Source organism: Petaurus breviceps, unplaced genomic scaffold (assembly GCF_028583685.1).
Source record: "Petaurus breviceps papuanus isolate PSGF00001 unplaced genomic scaffold, PetGlider_PUasm1.0 90925, whole genome shotgun sequence".
In the NCBI taxonomy this organism is placed as follows: Eukaryota; Metazoa; Chordata; class Mammalia; order Diprotodontia; family Petauridae; genus Petaurus; species Petaurus breviceps.
In genome coordinates, this window is record NW_027187380.1 from 35,978,760 (window position 1) to 36,000,667 (window position 21,908).

Here is a 21,908-nt window from a genome sequence, read left to right on the forward strand (position 1 = left end):
TTCCGGATTCCAGGCTTCTGGGCTCCTGGCCTCCTGGGATCCTCTTCAGAAGAAGCTCCACCACCACAAGTTTTCAGGACAAAGTTCTCCATTCTTCTGTGGCTGTTCTGCCACCAGATCTTGGTCTCAAGGAAATTCTGACTGTGCCTCTCTGGGGCTTTTCTTATATACACAGTATTACTTACTTCACTTCCTTCAGCCAACTTCCTGTTACATGAGTAACAAGGGGCAGGAGTTCATGTCTTCTGTTCCCCTAATCAGAAGCTTGATCAGTTACTAAGTGTTGAGAACCTGCTACTTTTGCCAACACAAAAGGGATCTTCAAGTTCAAAATTACATTACCATTACAGGGCATGATTGGGGTCCTCCTGGGACAATTTGAGAAAATAAGAAGAAAAATCCCAGGACAAGGTTTGGTCCATGTGAAGAGTAATAAACACCTCCAGGCTAGGTTCCCTTTTAACAGCCAGTGCCTAGTCTCTTAAACAAAAAGTGGCAAGCCCTGGGGTTAATTGGTTGGAGGGGCTGCCTTAACCCCAGCCAGTTGGGATAGTGAGGAGAGTTGGCTGTTTGAGTGCAGGAAGATGGAGGGAACCTCTGCTGACCAGGGTTGGGAAGAGCAGCAAGGAACCAGCACGCACCTGGTGAGTGTAGAAGCAATGGGGCTGAAAGCCCTTGGCTGTGGGCACTTACAGGAGGCTGAAGGTTTGGCTTGGGTTTCAGGCTAGAAGGGAGAATTGAAGATTTGGGGCAGAAGGCACCATTTCCTATACCTCAGGGCTAGAGGTGACTGCAAATAACTAAGCTATCACCATAAAAAAAAAAAAAAGTATGCACAGGAAAAAGAAAAAGAATTCCAATGTAGAAACCTATTATGGGAATAGAGATAACTGGGGTTCATTTTCAGAAGAGAAAACTGAAGAAACCCCCAAAGAGTAACGTTAAATGGTCACCTGCCCAAAAAGAATTTATAGAAGACCTTAAAAAAGACATTAAAAATCAAATGACAGAGATGGAGGAAAAACTAAAAAAAAAAATAAGATTAATGCAAGAAAAATAAGAAGGTATGAAAGGAAAGTCAACCAGCTAGAAAAGGAGATACAGAATCTTAAGGAAGAAAATTACACCTTGAAAATTAGAATTGGGCAAATTGAAGCCGCTGAAATTTTAAGAGATGAAGAAATGATTAAACAAAATATGAATAATGGATGGTAGAGTAGAAGCAGGTCCTCCATGTGGCTCCAGGTTCCACAGACTTCCCCAATTCATGTAAAAGGGGACTCTGAACAAACTTCAGAGCTACAGAACCCACAAAATGACACAGAAAGCTAACCTCCTGCTGAGGACAGCCCGTCAGGCCAGCAGCAAGCGGACAGCGCAGTGCTCTGGGAGCTGAGCCCAGCTCCACAGTGAGGTTTTAGCCCCAGGGCAGGCTTGACCAGCCCCCGCAGGAGGGACTCCAGATCAGCAGCAGCTGTGGCCATTTCCAGATTTATCAACACACAGATGTGAAGGACAAAGTGAGAGGTCAGTGCAGTCTGGACTTTGGGGATCATTAAGTGGGAGTGTATGACTTTTGCTGAGGTGCCGGCACAGCCAGCCAGCGCCACGTGGCAGCTTCAGCTCCTGGCCTTCAGAGTGTAGGGGGACCAAGCACCAGTCTAGGGGGTAATTGCCCTTGCTTTAACCTGCTTGGATCTGGATTGTAGTCTAGGGTGGAGGTCCTGGGGTATGTGACCAGCTTGCCGGAGCATGTGGAGACCTCAGAGAGGGTACCCATCTAATACCTCTGGCAACTGAGAAAACCCCAGCATTTGGGATGAAACCTCCTCTGTCTGGTGGCAGAGTCTACTGTGGCAAAAAGCCCAGGGATGAAGTGACTGAGGGGTGTCATGACCAGGCAAAGGAAACAAAGCAGACAGAAGATTCCAACATTAGATTCCTATTTTGGGGACAAAAAGGAGCAAAGCATGGAACAGGAGGAAGACAGTGAAGTCAGAATTCCTGCACCAAAAGCTTCAAAGGAAAATACAAGCTGGTTACAGGCCACAGAAGACCTTAAGAAGCAGGTAAGAGAAGTGGAGGAAAAATTGGGGAGAAAAATGAGAAAGATGAAAGAAAATTACAAAAGGAGAGTCAATAGTCAATAGGAAAATAACACCTTAATAAACAGACTACCTCAAATGGCAAAAGAGGCTCAAAAAGGCAATGAGAAGAAGAATGCCTTAAAAAGCTGAATTTGCCAGATGGAAAAAGAATCTCAAAAGCTCACTGAGGAGAACCATTCCTTCAGAATTATATTGGAGCAAATGGAAGCTAGTGACTTTATGAGAAATCAAGATGCTGTGAAACAGACCCAAACAAATGAAAGAATAGAAGGCAATGTGAAATATCTCATGGGAAAAACCACTGACCTGGAAAATAGATCCAGGAGAGATAATTTAAAAATTATTGGACTACCTGAAAGCCATGATCAAAGAAAGAACCTAGAAATCATCCTCCAAGAAATTCTCAAGGAAAACTGCCCTGATGTTTTAGAATCAGAGGGCAGAATAGAAGTTGAAAGAATCCACTCATCACCTCTTGAAAAAGATCCCAAAAAGAAAACTCTTAGGAATATTATAGCCAGGTTTTGAAATTCCCAGATCAAGGAGAGAATATTACAAGCAGCCAGGAAGAAACAATTTGAATATTGTGGAAACACAATCAGGATAACCCAGGATCTGGCAGCTTCTACACTGAGGGATCAAAGGGCTTGGAATGTGATATTCTGGAGGTCAAAGGAGCTGGGATTAACACCAAGGATCACCTGCCTAGCAAAACTGAGCATCATTTTTCAGGGGAAAATATGGTCATTTAGTGGAATAGAGGACTTTCAAGTATTCTTGATGAAAAAACCAGAGTTGAATAGAAAATTTGACATTCAAATATGAGAAGTAAGAGAAGCATGAGAAGGTAAATAGGGTTCCATAAGACAGTTTACTTTTTATAAATGTAAAATGTAAAATTTATGTATGAATCTTAATAATTGGGTAGTTCATAAGAAAGATTGGAGAAAACCTGGCATGATATGAATTTAAAAAGTAAAACCATTTAGGAACAGCTAAAAAGAGTAATTATTTGATAGAAATGAGGTGCAAGAAAAAGAATTGATATATAGGAATTAGATAGGGGAGGATAGCTGGTAGTTCTGGTAACCTACTTTCATTGGGAATGGCTGTAAGAGGGAACAATACACATATATTTATAAGAGTATAGAAGTTTTCTAAATTCAGAAGAAATAAAATGGTAGGGGGCATAGGGAGGCGGTTGAGGACATGGGAGGAATCTTCAGAGGGGAGGGTGAGAGAATAGGTAAATTGAGGTATAGAAGGGTGTTTAGATTTATGGGAATGATAGGATGAGGAGGGATCCTTGAAGGGGGTTAGGCAAATCATAGGAGGGCAAGGTAGTGAGTAAAAATAAAATAGAGGAGGTAGTAGGAAACAAGAGATATGTATATACATAAAAACAAAGATCAGGAGAATAGATTTGGGAATGTATATGTTTTTATATGTATACATATATGTATGTTTGTATATATGTATATATATATGCATGTTTGATTGTATATATCTATAACTATGGAGAAACATATCTAAATTTTATTGTGGCCTTCAGAGAGGTTTGGGGGGATGTGAAAAAAAGAACAAAGTAAAAAAGTGCACAGCAGAGAACAAAACTCCCAAGGAAGCAAAGGAAAGATAGACAATTCTCCACACAATGAGAATTATTTATCATATATGCTTTATTGAAATGAAAACATTGTTACATATTTTGAATCTTTTCTTCTGTTCTGCTATCCACATGACATGCTTGTATTTGTTTCTAACTTGGTATTTAAGTTCCAGTATTTTAAGTTTATAATGTTTTTGTTTCTTTTAAAAAATATAAATATAGTAAAATAATAAAGAATATTTACCACTAAAAAGAAAAGAATTTAAAACAAAGACTCTCTGTAACAGTGAATTCTCTAAAAAAATTTATTAGAATAGAATCCTGCAGAGGCAGGAGGAAAATTAAAGCACCAAAATAAAAGGGTAAAATTGGAAGGATACTAGAGCTCTACAAAACAGGAAGACATGACTTGAAGAGAGATTGTGAAGAGATAATCTAAGGATTATGGGTCTTGAAGAAAAAAATTCATGAAAAATTATAGTAGAGGTTAATGAGTGGCTTCTAATGAATAGGGCCCCCTTAACTTACTTCATGAGATTATAGAATGCAAAGGAGAGATTACAGAGAAAATAAGATATTAAGGTGTTACCTTCCTTCCAGACTTGGCTTGGTCTTGTACTTTACCTTGTAAAAAATGTACCACTTTCATATTTTGTGTCATTTTGTACCTTGTAAAGATCATGAGACCTAGAGTAGTTCATAACATGAATGGCCTTGTAAAAAGTACAAAACTGTAAATGATCCCATTCACAGATTTCAATAAGTGTAAAGTAGTGCTTTACATTGTATTTACCTCATAGAAAATATGACAAAGTAGCTCCTTCAACTTGTTGAATTTATTTATTTATTTATTTATGCCTTTTGGTGGGCAATTGGGGTTAAATAACTTGCCCAAGTTTACACAACTAGTTTGTGTGTGTGTGTGTGTGTGTGTGTGTGTGTTGCATGTCTGAGGCCAGAACCAAACTCGGTTCCTCCTGACTCTGGGGCCAGGGCTTTACTCACTGCACCACCTAGCCACTCCTAACTTGTTGAATTTATAAGATGGATAGTTATTGACTGGCAGAAAAGCCACAATTCTGTTGGCTTTTAAAAAGCCAGTTAGTCAGTGCTACAGTCTCTAAGGAAATCATCTCAGTCAGTCAAGAAAGTCATCTCTGGCAGCTGAGAAGAAAGACAGATATGAAGGAAGAATAGCTTTTTTTAAGGGAATTACTCTGCAACTTTTTTTCTTGCCTCTTTTTCAAAATGTAGCAAGGATGCAAGGTGAAATATGGTCTCCAGATCTAGTAATTGAGTTCAGGCCTCTATGAATAAATACTGCTTTTAAGGAGGAGAACATGTAACTATACCATACTGTTTCTGAATGATTGAGAATTGTGAGAGAAGAATATGGAATACCCTGTAGAAATAATTGACAGAATAGAAAAAACTTGAATCTATGAAGATGTCTCACCAAGGAAACAAAAAGAGAACAATCAGTTGGGAATGAAAATACATAGAAGCGAAGGGCAAGTAGAAGAGAAGCAACAAGAAATAATACTGAAAGAAAACATTCTCTTTTCAAGCAAAATATAGTGATTTTGAAGACAGGATGCATAGAAACAACCCAAGGGTTATAGGTCTCCCAGAAGAACATAAGTCAAAAAAATGTGAACACCATAATGCAAGAAATAATTCAAGAAAACCTCCCAAAACTTCAGAACACAGAAAATATAATACTAATTGAAAGAATGCATATATCTCTTCCCCAAGAAAACCCCTCAAGAAACAAAAACAAAAACCCTATGCACCCAACTCCAAGACACACAAATGGTTAAATTTTGTCAAATCAATTCACAAACAAAAAAATTCTATAAACAACCAGGTGAAAGGCCTTCAAGTATAAAAGAAAGGAAATTTGAATAATATAAGGCTATTCTGGACTCACCAGAAAACTCTGGAGGGAATGGAATAATATATTCTAAAATGCAACAGAGCTCATGAAACAGATGAAAATCTGAATATATCAATGTTCCATGATAAAGAGGCATTCAGAACATTCTTTGGAAGGAAATCACACCTGAAGAAATTATTTGCTTCTCAAATATGCCAGGCAACAGAAATACATGAAGGGTGAACAAATGCAGTAGCTTAGGATAGCTAGGGAATGATGCAGAGATAAGTAAGGAGCTTTTTAATGTATACAAGGAGTGAAAGAGGAAGTCAGGTGGAGGTAATGGTGGAGAGGTGGGCCAGGGACACTATGGATAGAACTTCAAGTGTATCAATGTTTTTTTTTGTTTGTTTTGTTTTTTGGAGGAGGGGACTAAATTACAAAATGGGAGGGTTCATGAAAGTGGGGAGGGGAGGAGGATAGCCTGGAGTGTGTGGTGTGTCCCAGTCAAGTTGAGAATGAAGGGACAGTCACCCCTGAGGACTGATAATTCAGATAAAGTAGGGAGACAGGGTACTAACAGTTGTGGGAATCAAGAAAGGCTTTACAGAGAAGGTAGTAGTTGTGGGCAGTTGCTAATTCTATGAGGCAAAAGAGAATCTTCTTAACCAGCTACTCATTTTTGAAATTCACCTTTCCCTTCTGAATTCTCTTTCTTTAATATGTAGATAGAGAATATTAGTAGAGGTTTAAATGGACAAATAAAGTTTGTCTTGCAGTTTTTATAAAATTTATCATTTATTAGATTTCCCCAGATAACTAATTTGCAAATTCTTTTCCTATACCAATAAAAATCCAGTTATCTCTGTTAATGGCCGTTTAATTATTCCACTGTTCACTATCCCCACAGAATCTTCTGAAAACAGCCTTGGATTTTCTTAAGCTAGAGAAGCTTGAATTCAGTGGAATTCGAGGGAATGCTTTGAGTCAACAGGTCCAGAGCATGTATGAGGAATTCCAGAATATGTACAAAACCTTTTCAGAATGCTCCTATGACTATCTGGACCTTACACACACAGTAAGTAAGGGGATTCATAGTTTCATATCCAGTGTTCTGGATGAGCACATAACTAAGCTATCTTCTTGCAGTACTTACTCCCATGCATCTTTCTCTCTGCTGTTGAGGGAGAAGTAAACTGTTGCTTCCTCTCTCTACTTTATTAAGAAGAAGCAGATAAACCAAGAGTGACAGATAAACCACAGTGGAAGAAGGAAGGATGAATAAAAATTTAAAAGTCCAGAATAGTAAAAATAAGTGTGAAGGAAAATAAGCCCCAATTCTCAAACTTAAAAAGAGAACTCTGAAGTTTCCCCAGAGATCATGAAATAACAGCAAGAAACTCTAGGCTGATTCAAAAAGGAAATAAAACTGTTAAAATAAGATATTAGAAATGAAACTAGGTCAGAAATAAGAGCTTTTATTGTAGAATTGAAAAAAATGCAGAATATAGAACTTCAAAGAAAAGATAGAATTCTCTCCAAAGAAGTAGGGGCTCTAAAATATTAAGTGACAGATTTATTATTAAAAAAAATACACTTTGAAAGATAATTTGGCAGAAGAGAAACAAAAGGAACCAATATTTTAAAGAAAAAAATTAACTATATAAGATGACAAAGTAGCTGACCTTGAAGATAATGTGCAGCAATAACTTAATCACTGGCAGTTTTAAGTTTGCAAAGCATTTTACAAATATTATTTCATTTGATACTGACATTAACCCTGGGAGGTAGACTCTATTATTATCCTTATATTACAGATGGTGAAATCAACAAACAATAAAGATAATTAGTTTCCCGAAAGAACCTGACAAGTTAAAAAAAAAAAGTAACCCTGTAAACTGTACTATAGAAATAGTAAAAGAAAACTTTCCAAGACTTTTTAATAAAGGCATTAAAATACTGATTATGGTCATCGATCACTACCAGAATTGGGGGGAGCCCCATCTCCCCCCCCCCCTTTTCAGCTTCCTTTTTGTGTGTTGTTTCCCCCTGTTAGAATATATGCTTTCTGAGGATAGGGACTCTTTCTCTTTACTTCTATTTGTATTCCCCAGTGCTTAGCACAGTATCTGGCACATAGAAAGCATTTAATAAATACTAATTGCCTTTTTGCTCATTTTTGTTTAGTATTCAAAATAAGCAAAATTATTCAAAACTAATGGGTAAGTCGAAGCACAATTCATACAAAAATAATTATATGAAACATAATGATAAGGCTAAGATTTTATACCAGCATTTCTATGTTGAAATAAAGTAAGTATTGTACTAAAGTAGTATGTATACCAAAAAAATTAAAGAACTAGATAATGACATTTTTTTAAATAATAGGCACAAAGAAATCTTTTATTTATGCTTTTAGACTTTAAATACTAAAACTTAAATACAAAATAAAAAGAAAAACATTGTAAACTTAAATATTGAAGCTTAAATAAAAATAAGAAAAAATCATGTCATGTGCACAGCAGAACATATGAGAGAATTCAAAATATATAGCAATAAATTTCCATTTCAAGAAAGCCTATATAATCAATATGCATTGTGTTGAGAGCTGTCCATCTTTGTTTCATTTTGTTTTCTGCTGTACACTTTTTCCTTTTTCCTTTTCCCCTCTTTTTCCTCCAAAGGCTTCAATTAAGGGCAGAACTAGTTATATATAGATACTTACATACACATATACAATACACACATAAATACATATATACATACATCTATAGACATATACTTTTCATAGCAAATTCTACTCCTGACCTTTGTTTTTATGTTTGTGCATATCTCTTATTTCCTATGTCTCCTGACTCCTCTACTTTACTTCTACCCTCTACCTTGTCCTCCTCTTACTTCACCCACCCCTCCCGGGACCCCTTTCTTTATCCTCCCATTCTCATGAATCTAAGCACCCTTCTGTACTCCCCTTTGACCTATTCTCTCACCCTCCTCTCTAGAGATCCTTCCCTTTTCTTCTCCCTACTCCTTATCTCCTTAGTGCTTTATTTCTTTCTGAATTTAGAAGACTTTTATACTCTTCTAGATAAATAGAATGCCCTCTTGAACCCATTCCTGATGGAAATAGGTTTCCAAAACTATCAGTCCTCCTCCTCCATCTACATTTTCTGTGTCATTTCTTCCTCTTGTACCTCATTTGTATAAGATAATTACTCTTTTTAGCTCTTCTTGAATGGTTTTACTTTTTAAAATTATATCATACTCAGGTCTACCCCAATCTTTCTTAAAACTACCCACTTACTAATAATAATCTTAAACATATGTTTTACAGAAGGTAAAAGGTACACGTGTAAGAAAGGTAAAACAATCTGTCTTTATTGAGTCCTGTGTATTTGTCTTTGGTATTTACCTTATATTTCTCTTAGCTTTTGTATGTCAAATCTTCTATTAAGGTCAGTTTGTTTTTTTAACAGAGTCCTAAGATCTGACAATTGATTAAATAAAAATTCCATTTTTTTTTCATTCAGGATTATGCTTAGCTTTGCTGAGCATGGTGTTTCCAGCCAGAGCCATACTTCTTTTGTTCTTCAGTATATAGTGTTCCATGACCTGCAGCCTTTTACTTTCATCACTACTAGGTCTTGTGTAATTCTAATTCTGGCACTGCTATATTTGAATTGTTTTTTTCTTGTTGCTCATAATATTCTGTATTTGAGCTGGGGGTTTCAGAATTTAACTATGATATGCCTATGGATTTTCTTCATTGGATCTCTTTCAGGTGGTGATTGGTAGATAATTTATATTTCTACTTTTTCCCTCTTGTTCTAATACTTTGAGGCAGTTTTGTTTAATTATTTCTTGTATTAGCTTTCAGGTAGTCTGATTATTCTTATGTTTTCTTTTCTTGATCTGTTCTCCAGATCCGTTGTTTTCTTATGAAATATTTCACATTCTCTCCTATTTTTTCATTCTTTATATTTTGTTTCATTATTTTTTGATCTCTTATGACTTTGTTGGCTTCCTCTTGCCAGTTCTGATTTTCAAAGAGTCATTTTCTTCCTTAAGATTTTGGATCTCAAAAAAAAAAAAAGATTCCGGATCTCTTTTTTCTAAATGGTTTGACTTTCTTTACATAATCTTCTTGTTTTGTTTTGTTTTTTAGACTTTTTTCTTTTTTAAGTTTTTACTACATCTCTCATTTGATTTTTAAAGTCTTTTTAATGTTCTTTTATGAATTCTTTTTTGGGCAGGTGACCATTTGGTGTTATTCTTTAGGTTAGAAGAGGGTTTCTTTGCTTCAGTCTCTTCCTCTGAAGATGAATCTGTCTTCTGTATTCACATAGTAACTCTCTATGGGTGGATTCGTTCTCTTTTGCCTGTGAATTCTTTTTTTCATTTGTAGTAGCTTAGTGTTTTTGTAATCACCTATAGCCCTGAGGTATAGAGCATGGTGCCTCTGGCCTCAGATCCTCCTTCAGTTCTCCCTTCAGGCCTGGAACTGAAACCAAAGCCTTCAGTCTCCTGTAAGTACCCATAGCCAGCAGCGTGCTTGCCCCTGCTTTTGCACTCACTGACCTGTGTTGGTTCCTTTTCACTCAGGACTGCCTCTCTGCAGCACAGCTGGATCTGGTGGTGTTCCTTGTCAGCAGAGGTTCTCTCAGTCTTCTCTAGCTCAGACTCCCAACTCTCCTTACTGTATTGGGGGTAAAAGTTCCTGTGGCTGGGGCCAAGGTGTCCCCCAACCCAAGTAACCCCAGGTCTTGTAGCTTGTTTAAGTGGTCCTAGCCAGGAGGTGTTTACTCTTCACAGGGACCAACTAATCCTGGGATTTTTCTTCAGATCTTCTTCCATTGTTACAAGAGGACTCCTGTTCTGCCCATACTCTTAATTTATTTTATCACTTTATGTTCTAGGAAATATTTTATCTCATTTGTGGTAGAAAATATTGAGAGCTTGGTATTTTCTGCTCTACTCGATCATTTTCCCAGAATCCTCTCAGAACAAAAAAATCTTTAAAATTTGAGAAGAGATAAAATAGAAGTGAAAGATTTATAGAAATAAGAAGTTAAATTACCAAAAATAAAAGTCAATTCTTTGGAAAGACTAAGAAAATTGATAAGCCTTTGAAAAACCTGATTTTTTTTAAAAGAAAAGGAAAATCACATTACCAAAAATTTTTTTTAAAAAAATGAAATTACGACAAAGAAGTAAAAAGAATTATCAAAACATATTCTACACAACTATTTGCTAGCAAAATTAATCATTTAAAAGCAGTGGAGGATTATCTACAACAACATAAAATATTCATAACAGGACAAGATATAGAAATCTTAAAGAACCCAGTTACAGAAAATGAAATTATTAATAATCTGTAGAGAACTACTTATGAAAAAAAAATCTTTGGTTTAGATGAATTTACACATGAATTCTTACCAGCATCATAAAAATAATTAATATTTACGTGAAACAAATTATTCTCCAAATTAGAGAGAGCAATTATTCTATCAAATGCATTTTATGAGACAAATATAGTTTTAATATCTTGGCCAGGTAAGAATAAAGCAAAGAAAGAGAACTATAGACCAATATCACTAATGAATACATATGCAAAAAATTAAATAAAATACAGCACAATTTCAAGCTACTACAGTAACATATTTTTTAAATGTCATTATTACCAAGTTGGATGTATAGCAAAGATGCAAGAACAAATGAACTGTAGGAAAACACTTGATATAATCATACACTCACTACCCTAAAATTATGTCAGTTGATATAGGAAAAAATGACTTTGACAAAGCAAAACCTTCACTTATGCTAAAACTTTTAAAAATGCAGTCCTGGGAATATCATTTTAATGTAATAAATATAATATCTAAAACAAAAAGCTATTATTATTTGCAACAGGAAAGTATGAGTATCTTTCCCAATTAACACAAAAATAAAATAAGGATATCTCCTTCCCCAGTATTATTTGCTGTATTTGTAGCAATACATACTATAACAATAAGGGAAAGAAAGGCTAAACAATGGCCAAAAGGAAACAAAATTTTCCCATTTGAAGATGACATAATTATTTACTTAGAAATGTTCAAAGAAACAGCAAAAAAAAAAAATTGACAGTCATTTGCTTTAGTAAAACAGTAGGATGTGACATAAATCCACAAAATAATAAGCATTTTAATATAGTAATAACAAAATCCAATACTCAAATCAACAGGTATTTATTAAGCACCAACTCTATGCCAGGCAGAGTACTATTGGGCTATTCCCTCAAACTCTTCATAGAAATGTTCCTTTCAGCAAGGGTCCAATTACTATGGGTCACACATAGGAGGCCAGACTGAAAGTAAAGAGCTTTATTAGCTTGCTAAGGAATATGCTCACACTAGTTGGAAATCTGGCTCCCTAGGGTACAGATTTGGATTTTGTTGCCTTCCCTGCTTACTTAGAGTACACAGCCAATCTGCTGCATTTTGCAGAATCTTAGGATAGATAAATAACAAGAGAAGGAGGAGTAAAGAAAGAAGGGATCAGTCAAAGGAGAAAAGGGTAAAAAGGGATTATTTGAAATGCAAGTGGCAGAATTTATCAGGAGAAAATGTTCCCTGTTTAAGTTCAAGGGAAGAGAGGAAGAGACCAAAGACTTCGCAATTGTGAAAGCAGTCTTTTTAGGCAAAACTGCAGTATCTCTTATCCAAGGGCACTAAGTAGTTGTTACAACAGTGATTGAGACCTTCTAATTTACTATGACTTTGCAGAGGGGTTGAAGACTTTCTAGTATGAGGTCACTCAGTAGTTGGGGGATTGTTGGTCTATCAAGATGTAATGAAATTATTGTGGTTCCCTTTTTCATGAGAAAAAAGTGCTAAGCACTGAAGATACTAAAAAAAGGCAAAAAATACTCCATTCAAGAAAGTCACAAAGTAATGGGGGAGACAATGTATAAACAAGACATATCCAGGATAAATTGAAGAAATCTCAGAAGGAAGATACTAAGATTATTAAAAACTGGGAGAGAGGAGGAAAAAAAGCAAAATCCTATTCAAACAGCTGCAAAATGAAAAAAAACATCTGAGACTCAAAAAATATCTAAGTCTAACAAGACAAGATATAATATTTATATGATTATAGTTAGAAAATACTCTTTAAAGAAATAAATAATGCCTTAACATTGCTTCTCATGATTGGGCTGTAGCAGTAAAGGTGATAATACTACATAAAGAAATTTACAGATGTAGTGCTGTGTCAAACTACCAAGAAGTTTCTCTATAGAGCTAGACAAAGTAATTGCAAAATTCATTTGAAGGAACAAAAGGTCTGAAATCTTGAGGGAAATAATGAAAATAAATAGGAATGAAAAAAAGAGTATAGCACTTCCAGAATTCAAATTATATGATAAAGCATTAACCATCAGAAGTATTTCATATTGGTTCAAACAATAGAAAAGTTCATCAGTGGAATAGAATAGAAAAATAAGAATCAAAAACAATTGAATTGAATAACCCAGTGTTCAGTAAAGCCAAAAAAAAAAAATCTTAACTACGAGGGGAAGAACTTTCTATTAGACAAAAACTTCTGGGAAAACTGGAAAGTCATTTGGCAGAAATCAAGTTTAGATCGATACCTTATGCCCATGGTAAAATAAGTTTTAAAAAATTCCCATGTAAAGAATTGTGAGTTCATAAATCGTAGATATAGAGCTGGAAAGTACCTCAGGTCATCTAGTCCAGTGATGTCAAACTCGGAAATAGATCCCTGTCTGTTGCTTATTGACTTTGAAAACCACAAATTAACATTATCTGTTTTGAATGGTATTTGTGCTTATTTTGTTAAACATTTCCCAATTACATTTTAATATACTTCAACCTTCTGCTAGTTGACACCTCTGATCTGGTCTAAGCCCTCCATCTTAAAGATAGCCTCTAAGGCCCTGGGTGGCTAAATGATTTGCCCAAGGTCACAGAGGTATTAAATGACAGAACCAAGATTTCAACCCAGAGACTTTTACTCCAAATGCAGCACTTTCTCCTCTGCCTTATACCCAAAGAAGATCAAAATAGGTTCATATATACCCTGAAATTCACGGTCATTCTTTTGGTGGCAGCAATTAACTAGAAATTTGGGAATGGTTAAATATATTCTGAGAATGGAAATAATGGAATATTATTGTGCCTTAAGAAATGATGAGTTGCAGGCAGAGTCAAGATGGCAGAATAGAAACAGGACCTCTATGGGGCTCCAGCTTCCACCTCCCCCAATCCATGTAAAAGGGGACTCTGAACAAACTTTGGAAACACAGAGAAGCTAACCTCCCAGCGAGGACAGCTCGGCAGGCTGGCAGGAATTGGCCAGCACTAGGGCTCTGGGAGCTGAGCCCAGGACCATGTGAACCTGAGGTTTTAGCCCCACGGTGGGTCTGACCAGCCACTGGCTGGAGGGACTCCAGATCACCAGCAGCTGTGGCCATTTCCATAATTATCAACACATAGATGCGAAGGACAAAGTGAGAGGTCAGTGCAGTGTGGACTTTGGGACCAGTAGTTGAGAGAGTGTAGATTTTTGCCCTGAGGGCGAGAAGCTGCTGAGATGCCTTGTCGCAGCTGGTGCCACGTTGCAGACTGTAGGGGGACCAAGTGACCAGTCTGAGGGGTGATCACTCTTGCCTTAACCTGCTTGGATATGGATTGCAGTCTAGGGTGGAGGTCCTGGGGTGTGCAACCATCTTGCCAGAGAGTGTGGATGCTTCAGAGAGGGCACCCAACTAATACCTCTGGCAGGTGAGAAAACCCCAGTGTTTGGGATGGAAGCTACCCTGTCTTGTGGCAGAGTGCTACTGTCACAAAAAGTCCAAAAGTCAAGTACTTGAGTGGCAACATGACCAGGGAAAGGAAGCAAAGCAAACAAGAATCCAACATTTGATTCCTATTTTGAGGACAACAAAAGATCAAAGCATGGAACAGGAGGAAGACAGTGAAGTTAGAACTCCTGCACCAAAAGCTTCAAAGGAAAATACGAGCTTAAGAAGCAGATAAGAGAAGTGGAGGAAAAATTGGGAAGAGAAATGAGAACCATGCAAGAAAATTATGAAATGAGAGTCAACAGCCTGACTGAGGAAAATAACACCTTAAAAAACAGACTAACTCAAATGGCAAAAGAAGCTCAAAAAGGCAATGAGGAAAGGAATGACTTAAAAATCTGAATTTGCCAGATGGAAAAAGAATCTCAAAAGCTCAATGAGGAGAATCGTTCCCTCAGATTTAGAATGGATCGAAGGGAAGCTAGTGACTTGATGAGAAATCAAGATGCTGTCAAACAGCTCCAAATAAATGAAAGAATAGAAGGCAATGTGAAATATCTCATGGGAAAACCCACTGACTTGGAAAATAGATCCAGAAGAGATAATTTTAAAATTATTGGACTACCTGAAAGCCATGATCACAGAAAGAACCTAGAGGTCATCCTCCAAGAAAATCTCCAAGAAACTGCCCTGATGTTTTATAACCAGAAGGCAAAATAAAGGTTGAAAGAATCCACCAATAACCTCTTAAAAAGGATCCCAAAAAGAAAACTCCTAGGAATATTATAGCCAGGTTCTGGAATTCCCAGCAGTTTTTGTCAAATAGTGAGTTCTTATCCCAAAAACCAGGGTCTGGGGGTTTATCAAACAATAGATTACTATTGTCATTGACTTCTGAATCTCATGTGCCTAATCTATTCCATTGATCCTCTCCTCTATTCCTCAGCCAGTACCAAGTAGTTTTGATGACTGCTGCTTTATAATACAGATTGAAATCTGGTATAGCTAGTCCACCTTCCCTAGCATTTCTTTTCATTAATTCCCTTGATATTCTGGACCACTTATTCTTCCAAATGAATTTTGTTACTATTTTTTCTAGCTCTATAAAGTAGTTTTTTGGTAAATTAATTTTACCTAAATTAAGTTATATATTTAGTGCCATACCAATTAATTTACCAAAAAACTACTTTATAGAAGTTCTGGAATTCCCAGATCAAGGAGAGAATATTACAAGCAGCCAGAAAGAAACAATTTGAATATTGTGGAAATACAATCAGGACAACAAAGGATCTGGCAGCTTCTACACTGAGGGATCAAAAGGCCTGGAATATGATATTCCGGAGGGCAAAGGAGCTGGGATTAAAACCAAGAATCACCTACCCAGCAAAACTGAGTATCATGTTTCAGGGAAAAATATGGTCATTCAGTGGAATGGAGGACTTTCAAGTATTCTTGAAGAAAAAAACCAGAGCTGAATAAAAAATTTGACATTCGGATACAAGAAGCAAGAGAAGCATGAGAAGGTAAACAGGGAAAAGAAATCATAAGGAACTTATCAAAGTTGAACTATTTACATTCCTACATGGAAAAACAATAATTGTAACTGATGAAACTTTTCTCAGTATGAAAATAGTTGAAGGGAATATATATATATATATATATATAGTCTTTATTGGAGGGGATATAGGTGTATGATTACATATGTGAATGTGTATATATATGTTTACAGGTATAATAATTGTAACTGATGAAACTTTTCTCAGTATGAAAATAGTTGAAGGGAATATATATATTATATATTAAAAATTATATATTAATTATATATATAATTATATTAATAATTATATAATATAATATTATATATATTATATATATATATATAGAGAGAGAGAGGGAGAGAGAGAGAGAGAGAGAGAGTCTTTATTGGAGGGGATATAGGTGTATGATTACATATGTGAATGTGTGTGTATATATATATATATATATATATATATATATATGTTTACAGGTATACATAGATAGAGGGCACAGGACCAATCTAATAGGAAGGGATGAAACTTAAAAGGTGGAGTTGAGAGGTGAGAGAGGAATGTAATTAGAGGAGATGGGGAGAGACAGAAAGGGCAGACACGGGCAGACTATCTCTTATAGAAGAGGCAAGGGAAGATGGGTGCAGTGGAAGGGAAGAACAGGAAGGCATAAGGGAATGGTTCAACCTTATACTCATTGAATTTGGCTCAGGGAGGGATTGACATACATACTGAATGGGGTATCTCACCCTGCAAAAGAGTGGGGGTGGATTAGAGGGGGGATGATGGAAGGGAGGGCAGGCTGGGGGGGAGGGAAGTTGGAAGCACACACTTTTGAGAAGGGACAGGACCAAAGTAGAGAATGGATCAAGTGGGAGATGGGATGGGAGGGAGGGAAATATGATCAGTCTTCTACAGTTTATCTGCTATGGTAATGTTTATTGCTTGTCCTCCAGTGGGGGTGGGTGACAAGGGAGGAGGGGAATGAATATGGAATTCGAAATTTTAAAACCAAATGTTTAAAATATATATATATTATTATTAATACTAAAAAAAAAAAAAAGTTCTAGCAGATACTATACTTGATTGTACACCACCATGGGAGGAGGAGGTAAGAGGGGAGGGGAAGAAATTTTGAAACTCAAGGAACTGTGGAAACGAATCTTGTAAACTAAAAGAAAACAAATTAATAAAGACAAAAAAAATTTTTAAATAAATAAAAAATTAAAAATGAGACAAAAAGAAATGAGTACTAAAAATTCTGAGAAACATGAAAAAACTTATATAAATTAACATAGTATGAAGCAACATTAAAAATGAATCCATATGATGACTACAACAACCACCATGCATAAGTAGTTGCCATATCTTATTAACTCTACCTCAGCAATACTGCTCTCATCTTATGTCTAGTTACAGTACCACCACCCTAGGACAGGACCTCATCACCTCTAACTCAGACTATTACAATCGCCTTCTAATTGGTTACCATGTCTTCTGTCTCTTTTCTACAATCCATCCTCCACAGCTACCAAATTGATATTCTTAAAGCACCCAGCTGACTATGTAACTCCTTGATCGATAAACAACAGTGGCTCCCTTTTGCCTTTAGGATCAAATACAAATTTCTTTGTTTGGCATTTAAAACCTTTTTCAACCTGCCTCCAATGCTATCTTTCTAGGCTGATTTTTATTTTTTCCTTCTCATGCTTTCTATATACTATTAAAATTGGCCCACTTGCTATTCCTCCATTTGGTTCTAAAAGTGTGGTTTAGGGACCCTTGTGGGTTCCCCTCTCAGGTGGGGTCTGCAAAGTCAAAACAATTTTTGTAATAATGCTAAGACATACAGTAAATATCAATAGATATTACCTACATAAAAACTCTTTGAGTTTTTAATAATTTTAATAATATGAAAATAATAATAAATAATAAATGTAAAGGGGTTCTGAGACCTAAAAGTTTGAGGATTCCTGCCCTATATCATATACCATCTCTTTGCCTTTACATAAGCCTTTCCCTATGCCTGGAATGTTCTTTGTATCTCCACTTCTGAGAATTCCTAGATCCCCTTAAGACTCAATTTAAATGCCTTTTTGAATATTCCCCACCTGTTAGTGTTTTTCTCTTTTCATTCCTCCCCTCCCACCCAATTAAATATTTTGTATTTACTTATCTTTATACATGTTCCTTGATAGTGAGAAATTCCTTATTTTGGTCTTTGTAACCCTAGCACCTGAGCATAGTACCTAAGACATGAAAGGAACTTAATAAATGCTCACTAATTTAAAAAGTTAAATTGAATCTGGCAACTATGGGAAAGATGGATGTGTGGTAACAACCGGAATAGAGAAAATGGTGGGGAATTAAGAGAAAAAGACAGAGACAGAGAAATCAGTAATTTGGGGTTAACAATTATCCTTTCTAATATGGGTTTATCCCAGATGCAGTTAATGGAGCTTATTGGCTATTCATATGTTAGTATGAATTAATCTAATCACCTTGATTTTCTCCTGAGACCTAGCTTAAGTAGTTTATGATGAAAGAATGGCAGTTTCGATTGATAGGAAAGAATGAAAAGTTAATTTTGGAAAATGAGGAATTGTTATATAGACTAGACCTTGGATGCCATAGACATGGGATGTGGAGGTAGGGATGGAGGAGTAAAATGTTCAAAAGGATGCTGGTGCCTCTGTGATAGAAGGGTCAAAAGGGGGCACAGAAATAGAGGTGGGAGGGTACCAAAGATAAATTTCACTTTAAAGTTTTGTCCAATATTACAAGAATGATGTAGCCATATATGTAAATAAAAACCAAATCATGCCATAATAGTTTGGGAAAATTAAGAAATCCTGAAATATAAGAATACTCCAAATATAAAGCCAAGGAATGTAGTTAGGGAGACCTTAGTTCAAATTCTGCTTCAGTTACTGCTCATTATCTCTTTGTACCTAAGCAAGTCACATAACATTTCTCAGTTTTAGTTTCCTCATCTATAATAGGGAATTTTATTGGGATCTACTTCACAAGGTTGTTATGAGGGTCCAATGAGATTATGTGAATGACTGCAGTCTTTAAAGTGCTATACAAATGCTAGCTATTATTATCTTCATTTTAATTTTGTTTATATTTTTTTGTCTCTTCAGGAATTTGAAAATTATGTCTCTGAATTTAACCAGAAAGTAGAAGATTTGGACCGAAGATTAGGGATGGTCTTTATCCAAGCTTTTGATGATATAGCTGACTTAGAGCATGCTTTTAAGGTTTGTAGCTATTTGTAGCATCCCTATTGTGTGATCAGTGCAGTATCACAATGCCATCCTGAATGACCCTGTTAGTGAGGATCTGTGTGATTATTGTGTTCCTATAGTGTTATGATTTCTTAATCCACTGAGACTCCTGGAGAAAGGCAGAATTTGGGCTCCTCTGGACTGGAAATATAGTCTATTTTAGCCTATTTTGGATGCATGAAAATATTCTGAAAATTCTGAGTGTGGCTGAAAAAATTTTCTCTGAAACTTTTAAGTTGGTTCAATGCCTATACTCAGAGTGTTCCCCATCAAATGAAAAAAAATGAGACTACAGCCACCATCAAGACACAGTGACTCTTAAGATGATGATGAAAGGCAATGTGGCACAGTGGAAAGACTGTTGCATTCAGTCCACTTACCACTTTTGTTATCTTGCCCAAGTCACTTAGTTTCCTCATTTATAAAAACGGGACTTGGCATACGTGACTAATAAAGTTGTTCTAAATCTGTGATCCTGCTATATATTATTGGACGGCAGATGGACATGAACAGTTCTGCCATGGTCAAAGCTACAAGGAATGTCTCAAACCATTTTCAGGGAAGACTTTGGGGATCTTTTATGACCACCCCAACCTGTGAGTTTCAATGCAAACAGCTTCAGGAGAATGGGTTTATTTAGCAGCTACTTTTCACAGTTCTACCCCAGGTGAGGCCTGGAAATGGTGATTTCTAAGTACCTCTTGTGGATTTTTAGCCACTTCAGAAAAGTTTTAGAATGCCTCAGATCTCTTCCTGATCTTAGAGCAATGCTACACTTTGGCAGAGTCCTTGACTCAGAGTTAGTCTCTATATCTTCCTTCTCCAAATCCTCTCTGCATTCTTAGAATTCCTGGAACTGATTTTTTTTTTAATTTGGATTTCTTTCCTTTATTCCACCTTTTTCTGCAGCTACTTGAAATATTTGGGACTCTGCTTGAAAGACCAGTAGTAGCCATGGATGCATTTGACAAATACCCGGTCCTGATCACCATGTTCAGCAGTGACTTGGATGCCATTAAAACAGTTTATTGTCAACGTGTCCAGGAGGAGTTAGAATTTGGTATGATCTTAGTTTTTAATAAATTCTGAGAAATGTTCTATTACCTCTTTTAGACCTTTGAAATGTCATGATCACTATGACTTGCCTCAGGAGAAAGCAAGAACAGTTCCCATTTGTTTGAATTCCTGAGCACATTAAAACTGGTGAACTGCCCATATCTATGTCTAAGATGAGCACATTAATCAGCGGGCGTAGATTACCCATTGTTACTGGTCAGGAGAGGCCTTGATAATATATTGAGATAGCAAAAAATGTGAGAAAGGTGGGAGAGGGTAGTCACAAGACCTGAATGATTATAGTCTTCAAGATGAAATTTTACTTATTCCTCAATTGCTCAAAGTTTTTCTGACTCAGTACCTAGAACTCCAATGATATTGGGGCTGGGAATGAGACTATCTGTGCTGTCAAGGAGAAATTTGCAGCTGGGACCACTTCACCTCATCCTCTTCCTCTACCTTTAAGTTCATGGTACTTAAGTAATTATAGAAGTATTTAAACAAGAAATTAATTAACAGGGACAGTTAGCCACTTTGGATATATGGTATTATGAGAGAAATATTGTGAAGTGAATCTCCATTCTGATCCAAGCTCCTTGATGTGCCCTGCAACTACTTCAGACCTTCTTAAAATATCAGGTTTTGGAGTAGAATTGTGACGTTGTTATCACATTACAGTTTTGCTTATTCAATTTATTCATCAAGGGATTATTTATTTTCCAAATGAGCTATAATTTGAGTGACTACCATGAAAAAAATTAGAATATCATGGAATTAAGTAATACAGGAATAGTTAGCCCAGAAGGGATGTCAAATATTCAAGAATAAAATTCTGATTGTACAAAGGGGAAGCAATTTCAGTTAGAAAAGAAAATGTCTGATGAGACAGAAGAGATGCCCAGGAGATTCCCCAAACAACTTTGAGTTTTAAAAAGAAATGTATAGAATATGGAAGTCACAGAAAATGAGTTTGAGTAAGACATAGGCCTTTAAAAACAGGACGACTAAAGCTCAGAATGAGTAGAGGCTGATGAAGGAAGCTAAGTATAAGAAAAAAGGGATTTTTAAAGCTATATTGGAAGAAAAAGAAGGATCAACGTGGACATAGTACCTTTGCTTGTGGTTGATGGAGTTCGGGTAACTAACTAGAGAAACAGAACAATTGCATCTATTTGGCTTCTATAACTCTTCATATGTTGGCTCTTTCCTACTTTTTAAGCATGTTCTTCTCCACATTCTCTGCAGTCCAGTGATACTGGAACACAACAATTCATCTCCCAACTGAACATTTTCACTGGCTGTTCCTCAGACCTGAAACTCTCTTCCTCCTAATTTCCATCTCCTGGCTTCCCTGGCTTCTTTCAAATCTCAGCTAATTGCCCGTCTTCTGCAAGAAGCCTTTCAGGGTCCTCTTTATTTTCAGTTCCTTCACTTTGAGACTACTCCATATCTATCCTATGTATAGATCTCATTTGTACATAGCTGTTTGCATGCTGTCTCCCTCAATTGACTGTGAACTCTTCAAGCAAACAGACTTTTTTTCTCTTCTTTTCTCTTCATTTCTCTTCTTTTCTCAAGTGCTCAAAATGGTACCTGGCACTCAAATAGGTCCTTAATAAATATGTTCATTTATGAAC

General features: G+C 36.3%; 1 protein-coding gene across 1 annotated transcript in view; it reads left to right on the top strand.

The window, feature by feature from the left end:
- The window catches only part of DNAH9 (dynein axonemal heavy chain 9), a 531,344-nt gene that overhangs the window by 42,933 nt on the left and 466,503 nt on the right, over positions 1-21,908 (top strand). Inside the window, exons 7-9 of the mRNA XM_069076799.1 lie at positions 6,504-6,671; positions 19,072-19,188; positions 20,125-20,275. Of these exons, the coding sequence (XP_068932900.1) occupies positions 6,504-6,671; positions 19,072-19,188; positions 20,125-20,275 (436 nt within the window). The remainder of the gene's footprint in view (positions 1-6,503; positions 6,672-19,071; positions 19,189-20,124; positions 20,276-21,908) is intronic.